Below are 13,589 nucleotides of genomic sequence, written 5' to 3' on the forward strand. Positions count from 1 at the left end.
TGTGTGTGTGTGTGTGTGTGTGTGTGTGTGTGTGTGTGTGTGTTTGTCCACTCCACACACTATGATAGTCAATCTGTCAGCCTATGTCTCGCCTACGTAGGTTTCCATGGTCCTGGCATTGGCGACACACCTCGAGCCATCAACCCTGTCGCCACGAAACGCACTCCTGGACATCATGGCGACATCTGTCAAGAGTGCCAGCTGCCCTGGCCGTGATGCGTACTGACAAGCACCTCCATGTCACTCCACACTGTCACGGTGGATTGTGGCACCTTCCCCTCGTGTTGCCGCGCTGTTGGCATTTTAAGAGGTAGGGTGAAAAGCTTGGCAGCATGAATGTTAGATGGGGTTCCTGCAGTGCGTTAGCGGGAATGGCTAATAAGAGACCTCCGGGCTGAACTCCACCGCATGTGGTCCACCTGATAAATGCGGGCACACACACACTCTCGCTCTCTCTCTCTCTCTCTTTAAAGCTTCTGACCACTTTYCAGCTCCAATTGTCACCGTCAATCTAGCAAACCATCAAAGGCCTGTCAAGTGCATTCTCTACCTCTAATGCACTGTAAGAAGACAATAAGCATTTCAACCCTAAACATCCGCAAGGGAAGTTCAAACGACATCAGAAACACCATCTTGAATTTTTTTATTTAACCTTTATTTAACCAGGTAGGCCAGTTGAGAACAAGTTCTCATTTACAACTGCGAMCTGGCCAAGATAAAGCAAAAACAACAACACAGAGTTACACATAAACAAACGTACAGTCAATAACACAATAGAAAAATCTATGTACAGTGTGTGCAAATGTAGAAGATTAGGGAGGTAAGGCAATAAATAGGCCATAGAGGAGAAAATAATTACAATTTAGCATTAACACYGGAGTGATAGATGTGCAGATGATGATGTGCAAGTAGAGATACTGGGGTTCAAAAGAGCAAGAAGATAAATAACAACATGGGGATGAGGTAGTTGGATGGGCTATTTACAGATTGGCTGTGTACAGGTACAGTGATCGGTAAGCTGCTCTGACAGCTGATGCTTAAAGTTAGAGCAGGAGATATAAGTCTCCAGCTTCAGTGATTTTGCAATTCGTTCCAGTCATTTGCAGCAGAGAACTGGAAGGAAAGGCGGCCAAAGGAAGTGTTGGCTTTGGGGATGACCAGTGAAATATACCTGCTGGAGCGTGTGCTACGGATGGGTGTTGCTATGGTGACCAGTGAGCTGAGATAAGRCGGAGCTTTACCTAGCAAAGACTTATAGATGACCTGGAGCCAGTGGGTTTGGTGACGAATATGTAACAAATGATAAGTCGACACCCAATGGGCCCCGGTAAAACTTAGTGCACTATATAGGGAATAGTCATTTGAAACGCAACCTTTAAGTAACTGGAATTCCCAACAACACGGCGACATCACAGTACAGTGTTCTTTTATGATAAACAGGCTCACACACCTAACATTGATGGTCTTTCATAAAGGGGGCTTTGAAAAAAGTGCCTTGAGCGACTACATGCATAAGACAATGATACCCTGTAAGGACTGCTTACAAGGTAAGGTTACAAATATGTCATTTTGTCATTTGGCTTACTATCCCTTTATATAAATAAAACATGGTTTACAGTCAGCTGTGGATGATAATACAACTGACACAAATCAAATGTTTGAAATGACCATGGCACGAGCACAACCTAAAAATATGCCACAAATAAACCCTAAATCAATTCCTGTTACTGTAGAATTATGCAGTGTCCTTACAAGAACGGACACACAAAGGGAGAGGAAAGTTGCAGCAAATCAATAGTGCCTATTAACGTTAAAAGCGCTACGACAGAGGTCTCTCCAAAAGCCTTGCAGAAATACTCCAGTCTTGTGTGTCTATACTAAAGCCGCTTCCAAAACGGAACCCTAATTCCCTATGTAGTGCACGATTATTTCATACTTTTCTAAATAGGGAATAGGGTGCCATTTGGGACACAAGACCAAAAGCAAGGCAGGAGCTGTCACAGCGGATATGGTAAAGAGGTGGTTTGACATTAAAAGGAGAGGATCAGCGGTTCAATGCTGACTGACCCCTCAACCTTCCACCCAAGAATAGCTTTGGTTGTTGAAGAACCCACTCACGTACAAGGACAACACACACGGCCGCACGTGCACACACACACATAAACACAAAATGATGAAAGTTAACATTGGATAGCTACAGATGTAGTAACTTCATTTGAGCCAGTTTGCTACAGCAGGAAAATAATCCTGCAGCAACAGGAAATGTGAATTATTATAATTTATGGACATTTTTGTAGGGATTGATACATTTTTTGTAAGGGAAAATGAAGTCTGAAATGTCAAAGTGGAAATTACAAACTTCAGAAGCCTTTTTAAAACCGCAAATACACCACACGTTTTAAATGTCCTGTACTGTAGGAATATTCTCCTGCAACAGGTTAATCAAATTATGATCCTATTCTGTACTGTAGATTTAACTGGACTGCCTGAAAGTTGAATATTAGTGGTAACACACACAAGCGTGCTTCACACAAGCAGGGGCTGTAGTAGTGTTCATTATTTCTATAGGAGCTAGTTCTTCCTGTCTGAACTCTTACCAGCCGCAACGTCAGATGGTACCCCACAAGCCTCAGGCTGCATATCTGTACACACACCCTCACACACATAGATAACCGCTCACATGCCCGTACACAATTTTGCGCGCACACACTCACACTCACAGTCCATCAAGCCTACCACCTGCTGACACCCAGTCTAACAAGCCAAACTCAAAGTGAATCCCTGTTGATTTATAGCAAGAAAATGTAAGTAAACATTTCTTTAGTCTCTAGCCTAGCCTACACCCACCAGTTCCCACCCCCTGGATTGGTTTGTCCCAACTACAGCATCAACAGTTAACTGTAAAATGATTCTGAAAGTTGACTGAGACCAAAATGTTAATAAGATGTATTGAGTTGTTGTTTGATTCGGATTCTAATTGCGCCATACCTATTAGAATCAGTAAAATACCAATATAATATGACTGTACAAAATGAGAATTCCACATTGACCCCTAGCCACCCATTGTAGATCTGAAAGGATTGGATAGGTATAAGCAATAAAGTAATAGCTCCACTTTGTCATCAATTGTTTTCGTGATGAGGCTTATATCTATCCGAACCTCTCCGATTTCGTATTAAGAGCGATCGGTTGACTTGGAAATAGTGTTATAGGTAGCTCAAAAGTATGAGATTGCTCATAGCAATGGAGTGTTTCCTTAAGGTTGCGTTTTCACACATAGCAAACATCCTTAGCAAATTAATAGATTATGATTACTAGAATGGAACCACAGGAGGTTGGTGGCACCTTAATTGGGGGAGGACGGGCTCGTGGTAATGGCTGGATTGGAATGGTATCAAATACGTCAAACGCGTGTTTCACGTGAATGGAACGCCATTACCAAACTAATTCTAACATTACTTACATATGATCAATTCAACCTCAATAGATGACCTAATCAATCCACGTATCATAGCCAAGAGACAGAAATGGCCTTAGGCTAAAAAAGTTAGCATACGAGAGCTAGTTTGCTATTATTCCCACATATGGAAGCAACAGAACAGAATGCAGTTTAGAGATTGCAAGGAGACTGATAACGTGCTATTCATAGCAGAATTCAATTGCGCAACTGACCGGTGACAGATTATCACCAAACACAAACCAACTATAATTAGGCTGTTTTATAGTAGCAATTATGACTAACTGTGGATCAATGAGATAGCCTGCTAATGCTAACTAAGAAGAACACAATAAAAATAGCTTTTTGGATTGTTAGACATCGCCTCTATAGGTTATTGGAGTAGTGAGTCAGTTGGCCTATACCACGCCTAGTTTATCCTTATGAACAAGGTTGTGTGTGTGTGTGTGTGTGGAGGGGGGGGGCGGAATCAGAGTTAGGGTTGCAAAATTCTGATAACTTTCCCAAAATTACCAGGTACAAGATTTTTTTTAACCCTATTCTGAATATTTTGTGTTAGTGCTGGGCTAGAATAAAAACGTGTACCCCCCTGAGGGTGTCACGCAAATGGACGAGCAGCACTGATGTAGAGTAACAGGTAACACTTCGCCTATGGAAGTCCTGCAATCTTCACACATTGTTGCATCGTGACAGGATGTGACATTCAATGCATTTTAATAATACAAGGTTTTGAGCTATGCAATAATGTGAAATTGCACAGGATCCCTCCAGGGTACTTACAAGCAACAGCTCTACAAGAATATCAACAGTGTTACTTTAAGTTTTTCTGAATAACAATTCATATCCATCATTGTCATCTTATCAAATTATAAGTACATCTTGGATTTTGATGCATTCGATATAAGCAGGCAGCTTTTGAAATAACACAGAGACTTCAAATCTGATATTCCTCTCTATTAGAAAATGATAATCTTATTGTGGCGCAGACAAAGAGCTTGGCCGCAAGCTCCAACAGGTTTACTCTAACACTCCAACTTAATCAAGCCCTGCCATCTGAGGCTGGGATTAAGGTAAATCTGGTCTGATATGGCTCCCAAGGGTAGCTCCACTCCACATTCCTGGCCTGACGTGGGACACATTCCATTTGGGACGCAACCAGGCCTACCTGACTATTATAGAAAAAGTCCCAGATAAACACACTCTCATCGAAAGCGATGGGTAACCAATGATAATGGTAGGCATGAAGCAGATGCCTTTTACGCTAATAAGGCCGGTGTGTGGCCTATACAGGATTTAAACCCACAACTCTACTGTAAGCAACATGCTCCAACCAACTTAACCACTAATGTTATGCTCCCACTGGGTCATAATATACTGTACTTCCATGCATATGGCCTGGGGCATTCAAGTGGGTTGCATTTGCATAACACTTTTGTATTTTGCCTACGGTCTTAAGTCAATTCCTCCAAATGTTTAGTGGGTCTCAGAAATAGGCACAGTAATGACTGGAGAAGTAGGATGGTGGGGGAGAGAAGATTTAAGTAAGTCAAATGGAATAATAGGTCAGGAGAGGCTAAACTAGCTGAGACAGTGAGATGAGTTGTAGGGTGACGTTGCCCCTCGACGCTGAGCTTGGGTCAGTTTTGTATTTTCCCCACTGATTGGTGGAGGGCAAGCTGATCCTAGATCTGTACGTAGGGGAAACTTCACCCCAGTGTGAGAAGATGGAGGCAAAGATTCTTACCGGGCTCCAGTTTGATGACCTTGATGGCCGCCAGCTCCCCTGTGGTGACGTTCCGAGCCTGGAAGACAAACAAGACAGAGGGTGAGCACATCGACCAGTCTCCACACTCAGAAAACCACGGGCGATCGATGGAGAGCTGCCCAAGAGCATACCTTGAGGAGGATGTGTTTTGGAACCGGGGCCCGACATAAAAAAGGTCCAACGGAGATGTTTTTATCTGAATATAAAATAATTTCTGTGTAACAATTAAGTATCTTACTGTGATTCTTTTTGACCATTTTAAATGAAAACAAACAAAAATATTTTCTTAGCAAAGAGCAATTTCTCAAGCAAGAATTTTGCTAGGACTGTCGAGGAGTGGTCTGAGTGAGGAGAGGAAAACTGAAAACTAGCTGTTACTGGTAGACTGGTTTGGAACTCTATTTCTTATTGGTCTATTAACTAATTATTTACCTGGTGTCCAAAACTCCATCCCACCAAAGCAGGCTGAAATTTCACAGTATTATTCCAACCTCATAGTGTGGAAATATAAAACACAGGGAAATCACGTTTGACTGCACTGGGCCTTTAAATAGCTACAGATAAAACTTGCATAGTCATGATGACTCCGGTTTTTCGAGATTCTGGTATAATGGGACTACTGTGTATTTTGGTTTTAATCCCAACTGGACTAGTGCGGAATTGACGGTCACAAGGAAACTCATATTTCATGTGTTCAGTGAGAAGATATTCAAGTCATTATGGATTGAAAACCAACATGTGGTCATTCAGGATCAGGGAATGATCATTTAGATAATACGTCTATTTTATTGTGGAGAAATGCAATAGGCCTACCTTCAATACAGGTTATTACTAGATGGGGAAATCCAAACACAGAAAAGAAGCATAAAGGCAGACATTTAGCCGGCGGATTCAAAGGTTAATCGAAATTGGTTTAGGATTGAGGTTGAGTTTAGGAGGGGTGAGTTAGAGCTAGGGTTAGGGTCGGGGGGGGGGGGTTAAGGTTAGGGTTACCACTGCCAAGCATTAAACATGTATGGGCACTCATCCCGTTCAGACTGCACTCTCAAAAGGAATTTCTTCCACAAAAGCACAAGGGGGGCAGTGGATGGAAGGCATGGGAGGAAACAAGACGCAGGATCAATGACTTGAGTCTATTTTTCCACGCCTTCTATCTGCTCCACCATCAGATGCAGAGAATCCCAGTTTAGAAGCAGATGTGATGAGCAAGAAAATCATTCACCGCAAAAATGAAAAAAACTCTTCAGAGCCAGCAAGCTCACATTGTATGTTACATTCATGAAGGGCTGAGCTTGGAGACACATAACATGAAAACGCCAGCAGGGTACAGTCATAAGATACTCAAGTTCCTTTGGATAGACGTACTATACAACATACCTGACCCCGGGAGCAAAGTGCATCAAGAATCAATGTCATACTTATAATGGCATCTTGGCATGTGTCACAGCAAAGGTGACACTTCTRCGCTTCCTTTGAAGCGATTGGGAAAAGCAACACACTGATTTTCCACAAAAGACAGTGAAACAAATTAGCACACACACACACAAACCCTTGTGAGGCATATTAAAACCTTGGTGAAATTGAATACAAATTTCTGCGCCRTCTTTCACTAATGACCTGGATGCGCTTTGCGAAAAACACCTCCAAAAGGTTAACTAGCACCTTATGGGAAACGTAGACCGCTCGGAGATCAATCGCGGGATCAACCTCACTGGTGGTGTTAACAGGCACTTCTACTAAAGGTCGATATCTAATTTCATAGAAAATGGCAAATCATATTGGCCATTAACGCATGTTAAATGCAAACTACGCCTGTGAAGTACAACGACCACCACCAGCACCCYCCCCCCCACCTCATCCCACCACCAGCCTAAGGTGAGAGTTGAGGACCGTGGGAAACCGCCCACCGGGTATCGACCAGTGCCCTTGAGGGGGCGAAGGGAGAGGAAGGGGCTGGTTGATGATGATCATGTCACACGGTCTCGGTATGGTTAAGTCYGTTGTGTTTCCCCCTCTGTCTAGTTTCTCCATATCTAGTTAGATACTRGAATGGCACCATCATCTAGCCATCTGGAGTCAAGTGGCTATGTTCCAATACATGCTTTTGTCGTTGGTGGCTGCATCCCCCTCTCCGCAAGTCTAAGGGGCCAAAATGTCACCTCCCCTTCCGAAATTCAAAGGATGTCCCGCCCTGCGAAATTGTGACTCCTCAATATAACCAGTGACGCAAACCCAGTGCAGTGCAACAATGTTCCTCGCTAGTTGSCGCATCCCAAAGTCTGTTGACGGACGTTACGTGAACATTCATGTCACGCACTCTGTCGGCGAGTGATTAAAGCAAATGAGCTTAGAGCAAATGTCATCACGGTGACAAAGGAAAAGGAGGAGAAGCAGACAGGCCATGGAGCCTTTACTYTGACCGGCCCCCACCTAATTCTTCTCCGACCCCTCTACGAACTTCAACCCCTACTCCTTCCAACCTTCCCATGCCCCTTATCCCGCCATTGGGAGCACTAACCCCACCCCAACCGCTCCAGCGCCACTCAGCCGAGGCAACACAGGGTCAAGATACAGCTTTCCCCTCCATCGGGAACGCTGACCCAACTCTCCTCCGCCCCAGTGCCATGCACTCAGCCAAGCTCAGGCAGCACAGGCGCAGGGCACAGCAGGCCCTTTGGCTACCATCTCAGGTAATTACAGCCAGAGAAAATAAATCGCAACATAGGCCAAAGCGACACGGGCCGCAGGGGCCACAGGGCTCGCACAKACTGCAGAGCAGAATCTGGAGCAACCAGTTCTTTGCACCAGGGTAGCATTTATTTCTCTGCATTTTGAGCAAATGAGATAGATACATGTTCAAGGCAATGTGTAGGCTTGTTGCTTTTGGATGTGGTCAGTTATAGCGGTTTTGTGGTGTTTAATGTGTGATGCAATTACTGTCAYTGTTTGTAAGAATAACGGATGGAAATATAATCCAGAAATGCAGTGAGGCATGTTGTTTTCTGTGTCTGATCAATCTATTCCTGAACGTCAACACTCAAACATCAGAGACATGTCAGGAGGGAGACTAAAAAAAGGATGTTCATGGCAGACACTTCTGTCTTTATTGGGTCATTTAATGTGAAAACGGAGCAACTAATGACCCTGACGTTGTGGACTTTTCTGAAATGTAACCCATAGAAATGACCTTTGGAGGAAAGATGTTAATTAYACATTTCACGTCTGTCTCCAAATGGATTGAGAAATAAGTCATGTTTTGTTCCATTTCCCTTCTGCATGCCTGMTCATAGCAGTGCTGTGGAATTCCACTCACTTCCTGGTCTGAGTGAAACAAGAACTACCATTGATCCAGCAGCTTTGTTTACAAAGGGAGTATGACAGATAAGGGTAGCTAATGCTAAATGCTAATCTTTCAYGGTGAGGAAAGAGAAGACCTCTTTTGAACTTGTACTGAAAAATGTTACAGTGGAGAGAAGGCATCCATGAAGTATTTAACATGTTAAAGGGATAGTTCCCCCAAATTACAAAATGGCATGCATTGACTTGCATAGACTGCTTACAGGGTAAGGAATCTAATATGTAATTTTGTAATTTGGGTGAACTAACCCTTTAACATTTTCCTGAGTCAAGTAAAACCGGTGTATGGTTTTGCGTRGACTCCCGTCTGAAATATGCAAACCACAAAATGTTTTACAAAAATACAGCCACAAATTTTTGATGCAGGTTTGATAGAATCCAGGCCACTTTAATGTCAACAGTGTACTTCTGACTTTGGACAAACACTCAGAATTACATATTTATAATATAATAAAACATGTCACTTAGTAGATGCTTTATATCCAAAGTGACTTATTGTTTAGTAAGTGCATGTGATCACTGCGGGAGTTGCACAGGCGATATTGACGTTGCTAGCTCAATGTTTGCTCAACTTGCTCAACTTCAAGGCCTGAGGAACAAGTCTCAAAAACCCAACCCTAGGAAACAGTGACTAGGGTCTGGTTTCAATAACAGACTTTTGGCAACTTCGATAAGGGGGGAAAAAATGTCCAGGGTGGTTTTTTTTCAGACAGACAACTCTCCCAACAAATCACGAGACAGACATGCCAGAACGTTGTAATTCGAAACCAAAGTTCAGGCAAAACCTTTGCAGTGGTTTTAGTGAAGGTAGCTGAAGCAAACTAGCCACTTGCGAAATGCACTCATTAGAAATAACCTCTGTGATCTCCATCTTGCTAGATACTATTTTGTATTTTATTCAAGAGGATAAGATCGTGATGTGAGCAGTGACGTAGTTACTCTATACCTAAAAAGTCCGTMATTGAAACCAGACCCTAATTACGGTTGCTTAGGGTCGGGTTTTCAAGACTACTGAAGATYAGGTCTGTTAAGAGCTGACAGAGGATTTCCTCAGCTTTCCAAACCACAGGGTCCAAAAGTGAGAAAACCTCTGCGTCCAGCCTCTCACACCTTTGGTGACACCTCTGTGAGAGGGGGGTAYGGAGCACGCTGGGGCGTGCTTCTAAACATTGCAGATAGAAATAGAATGAATAGAGCTGACAACTCCCTATTCTACTGTACATGACAGATAATCCAACATGTTCTACACAGTACATTTCTATCTGAACATGCATCCTCCTCAGGCCCCTAGGTCCAAGTCTTTGTTTCACTTTGTTTTACAGGTCTCTATTTAGGCTACTTGTAAGTCATGTTAATGAAATGTTAAAAAATGTTGTGGTCCTCTGTAGCTCAGTTGGTAGAGCGTGGCGCTTGCAATGCCAGGATAGTGGGTTCGATTCCTGGGACCACTCATATGAAAAATGTATGCGGGTATGACTGTACRACGCATTGGATAAAAGCATCTGCTAAAAGGCATATATTATACATATAAATGGTAATTGCATATTAATGACCCGATAATTACTTAGGATGCAAAAAGAAACTGACCCTAGATCAAGGACAAAATCAACTGCTAACTAGGGATGTAACGATTCAGCAATACGCATTGGTCCCGGTTCAAATGTCCCCGGGTCCCCAAACTGTTCCAAATTTAGCATGAATCGGTCATAAAATCGATTGAAACRTTACGAATCGGCGGTGCAGAAAAATGTTTTGCTCATATTACTTTCTACTTTCTGAAAATACCTCATATTTTGTGACAACTGATGCGTCCTGTCTTTGTGTCGAACTAAGCAACTGTGTTGACAGTCATTGATGAACAAGTCATTTTACATGCCAAACAACTCAGGCATTATCAGTAGCCTAGTCAAACYGCGCTCGGTGCACGGCTTAGCACGCTGACCAAGAGGTAGGCCGCGCGTCACCTTCAGCATCAAAATGTTTGTAAAATGGCTWGMGCATTATTAGGCTTTATTAGTTGAGTGACAACCAATGTCATTTTCTAGATTATTGTAATCAAATGCGCTGTTGAAAAGTGTTTTTACCGGAATAAAGTAGCCTAAACTACCGCCTGAGAAACGTCTCATCTGGCTATAGGCTATAGCATACCTGCTGATCGGGGCTTAGGCTACATTACATTTYATTTTCAATTGTTCCGGTTTACCATCAGCAATAGTTTTGGTCATATTTAGATATACAGGGTAAAGTTGATCATTTCATGAGAACAGAAAACTTCCAAACGGTTTGACATGGGGGATGAAATCCAAAGATGTGTTGTATATTCATTGGCTATGTCATATGATTTTTTTTWAAATATAAATATTGATTACATTACTAGCTCAAACACTTTGAATCTGCAAAAATTACTAATTAATTAGTGGATGATGGTGATTTCAGATCAAAAGTGGAGGGAGAAAAAGCTAACATTACCTCCCTTATCTGATAGTGGGGTGGTAGATGCCCTGTTTCCCTTATGGCTCAGCACAGGTGCCTACATTACACATGTATATAATTCTCACATACAGACAGACAAACGGAGAGAGAGAGGTCAGCTCAGAGAGAGCCAGCTCAGAGAGATCCAGCACAGAGAGATCCAGCTCAGAGAGATCCAGCTCAGAGAGATCCAGCTCAGAGAGGCCCAGCACGAGTGCCATCAGCAGTAGTTTTGAATTTAGTATGGAAAATTAATGTATTTATGCAACAAATGTTAGTGTATCGAATAGCACCGAATCAATTCAAACTAAAACGTATTATCATTCCTGTATCGTATCTGAGGCCATGTATCTAGATACGTATCGAATCGTCTTGAAAGGGAAATATGCACATCCCTAATGCTAACCATAGCCACAAAAAGGGTAGATGGGGATCCGAAAGGGTGCYGAGACAAAAAAGGAGGCCTTTTATTATTCTAAGCATTTGACTCCTGAATAGGGTGTTTTTGACGATTCCCGGATGTGGATACGCGTTCATACAAAGTGCCTGTGAAGGACAGTCTAGTGTGATTTCAGTGTCTGACCATTAACTCCATTCTGTAATGTTAGAAATATGTATTCATTATTTAAAAGGCTCCTTTATAATGCCTCCATAGAGGTGTCATAAGCATGTCATTCAAGCACAAAGTAAGGAGATGGGTTTAGGGTCTTGTGCTTCATACCAGACAGAATCTGGTTATGTGACATCATTTGTCAACTTCTAATGTAAYGCCAATTAAGTAGTGTTTATGACAACCTTRTGTAGCTAGGCATTATGACGACACATTTAAAACAAAGTGTTAGGCTATTTTAAAGCAGTAGTGACATAACCATTTATGAACCGCTCATATACCTCTTATGAATGTGTTATGTAAGGGTTATGAATGTGTTATAAAGGCCTTATGTAGGTACCCTTCAAATAAAACACTGCCGACGACATATCAGAGCCAGGTGTGTTCAAAGTCAGGGTCGTGAGCCCCGGTTGGTCCGCATGGGGAGATTCCAATCTCGGCGCTGTGATAGCGGAACAGGAAGGGACAATGGCCCAGTTGTGGGACTCGGGTAAATAATTGATGAARAATTCCAAGTGTGAAAGGATTGGGTGACAACATTTATGAGGGTTCGCCGAGGAAAAGAACATTGGTGCCGTCTTGTGTTTCGCAACAGGCTTTTTATGCAAAGACAGTTCATTGATACTGTAAAATAGATGCTTTGTATTGACACACGAAAAGGATGGCCTCACTGTCTCCTAGCTAAGGGCAGACTTTTGATTTGATTTTCATACAATGAGAAAGACGTACCAAGAGATATGTCGGCCTACCGAGAGATTAATGGCGAGAGAGTGACAGAGAGAGTGACAGAGAGAGTGCGATCTCAACAGACTGAACGTGTATCAGATTAGTATCTAATTGGCTAGGAGGAAGAGAAGAGAGAACAGGAGAGACAGAAAGAGAAAGAGAGAAAGAGAGAGAGAGAAGAGAGAAAGAGAGAGAGAAGAGAGAGAGAGAGAGAGAGAGAGAGAGAGAGAGAGAGAGAGAGAGAGAGAGAGAGAGAGAAGAGAGAGAGAGTAGTATGTGTTGTGAAGAAGGCAGGCCGACAAGGATCAAGACAAGAGGTTGTAACTAAAGTGTTAATCACCTTAACCAAATCAAGAGCATCCCCCCATAGCCGTGCCTCTGGACAGCTTAATGGACTGAGATGACTGGATGCCAAGTAGGCTCTTCACTACACTCTCCTACACAATGGCTGCTGCTGGACCATATCCAGTCATGTCTATTCAAAGTTCAGCCCCAAACTTCAAAGAGTTCCGGTTTGAGCTGAACTTGGGGTGTATTCAGTGCACACCGTAGCAAAATGTTTCGCAACGAGTTTCTATTGGACAAATTCAGGTGGTCAGTCCTCGTTTAATTTGTTTTCTTCTGTTTGGTTTCTAGTGAATACACCCCTGAACGTTGAGGTAGCACATGAAATGCAGTACTTCCTGAAATGCAGGAAAATCAATGGCCCTGTTGGAATACTCAAATGCATCCTTCCCTCCTTCCTTTCTTGAAGTAATCACAGATCGGAATTGGTTGGATCAGTGAAGTAATGGGGTGGTAACCTTGCTTTCATCTTTCCAATCACTTATAGATCTGTTGATTACCTCAAGGAAACAAGGAGGCATGCATTTAAGCATTCTAACACAGGCCATTGAGTTTGAAGGAGGCCTAACTCTGAGGAGATCTGCTTACACAATCCATTCCCCAGTTAACCACCACAGCCCTTAGAAAGAGATGAACAATTCCACTCAAACCAGGACTGTGACGAAATATGCAGCGTCGCCATATTTCCTTTAGACCCGCACTCTGCTCTCACTGTATCTCTCTTGTTCACTTTCCCGCTTTCCCTCACTCTTTCCTCTATCTATTTATCCATCTGCCTCCCCCTCCCTCCTCCCCTCCATTTTTCCATCCCCGCCAACTCCACACTGACACACTCCCTCCCCGGACAATAGGGCTTC

General features: G+C 42.9%; 1 protein-coding gene across 1 annotated transcript in view; it reads right to left on the minus strand.

Annotated features, from left to right (window-relative positions):
• The window catches only part of LOC112080714 (mitogen-activated protein kinase kinase kinase kinase 3), a 99,035-nt gene that overhangs the window by 61,917 nt on the left and 23,529 nt on the right, over window positions 1-13,589 (minus strand). The window contains exon 2 of the mRNA XM_070442672.1: window positions 5,168-5,259. Coding sequence (XP_070298773.1) covers window positions 5,168-5,259 — 92 coding nt within the window. The remainder of the gene's footprint in view (window positions 1-5,167; window positions 5,260-13,589) is intronic.

The sequence above is a fragment of the Salvelinus sp. IW2-2015 genome, unplaced genomic scaffold, assembly GCF_002910315.2.
Source record: "Salvelinus sp. IW2-2015 unplaced genomic scaffold, ASM291031v2 Un_scaffold16450, whole genome shotgun sequence".
In the NCBI taxonomy this organism is placed as follows: domain Eukaryota; kingdom Metazoa; phylum Chordata; class Actinopteri; order Salmoniformes; family Salmonidae; genus Salvelinus; species Salvelinus sp. IW2-2015.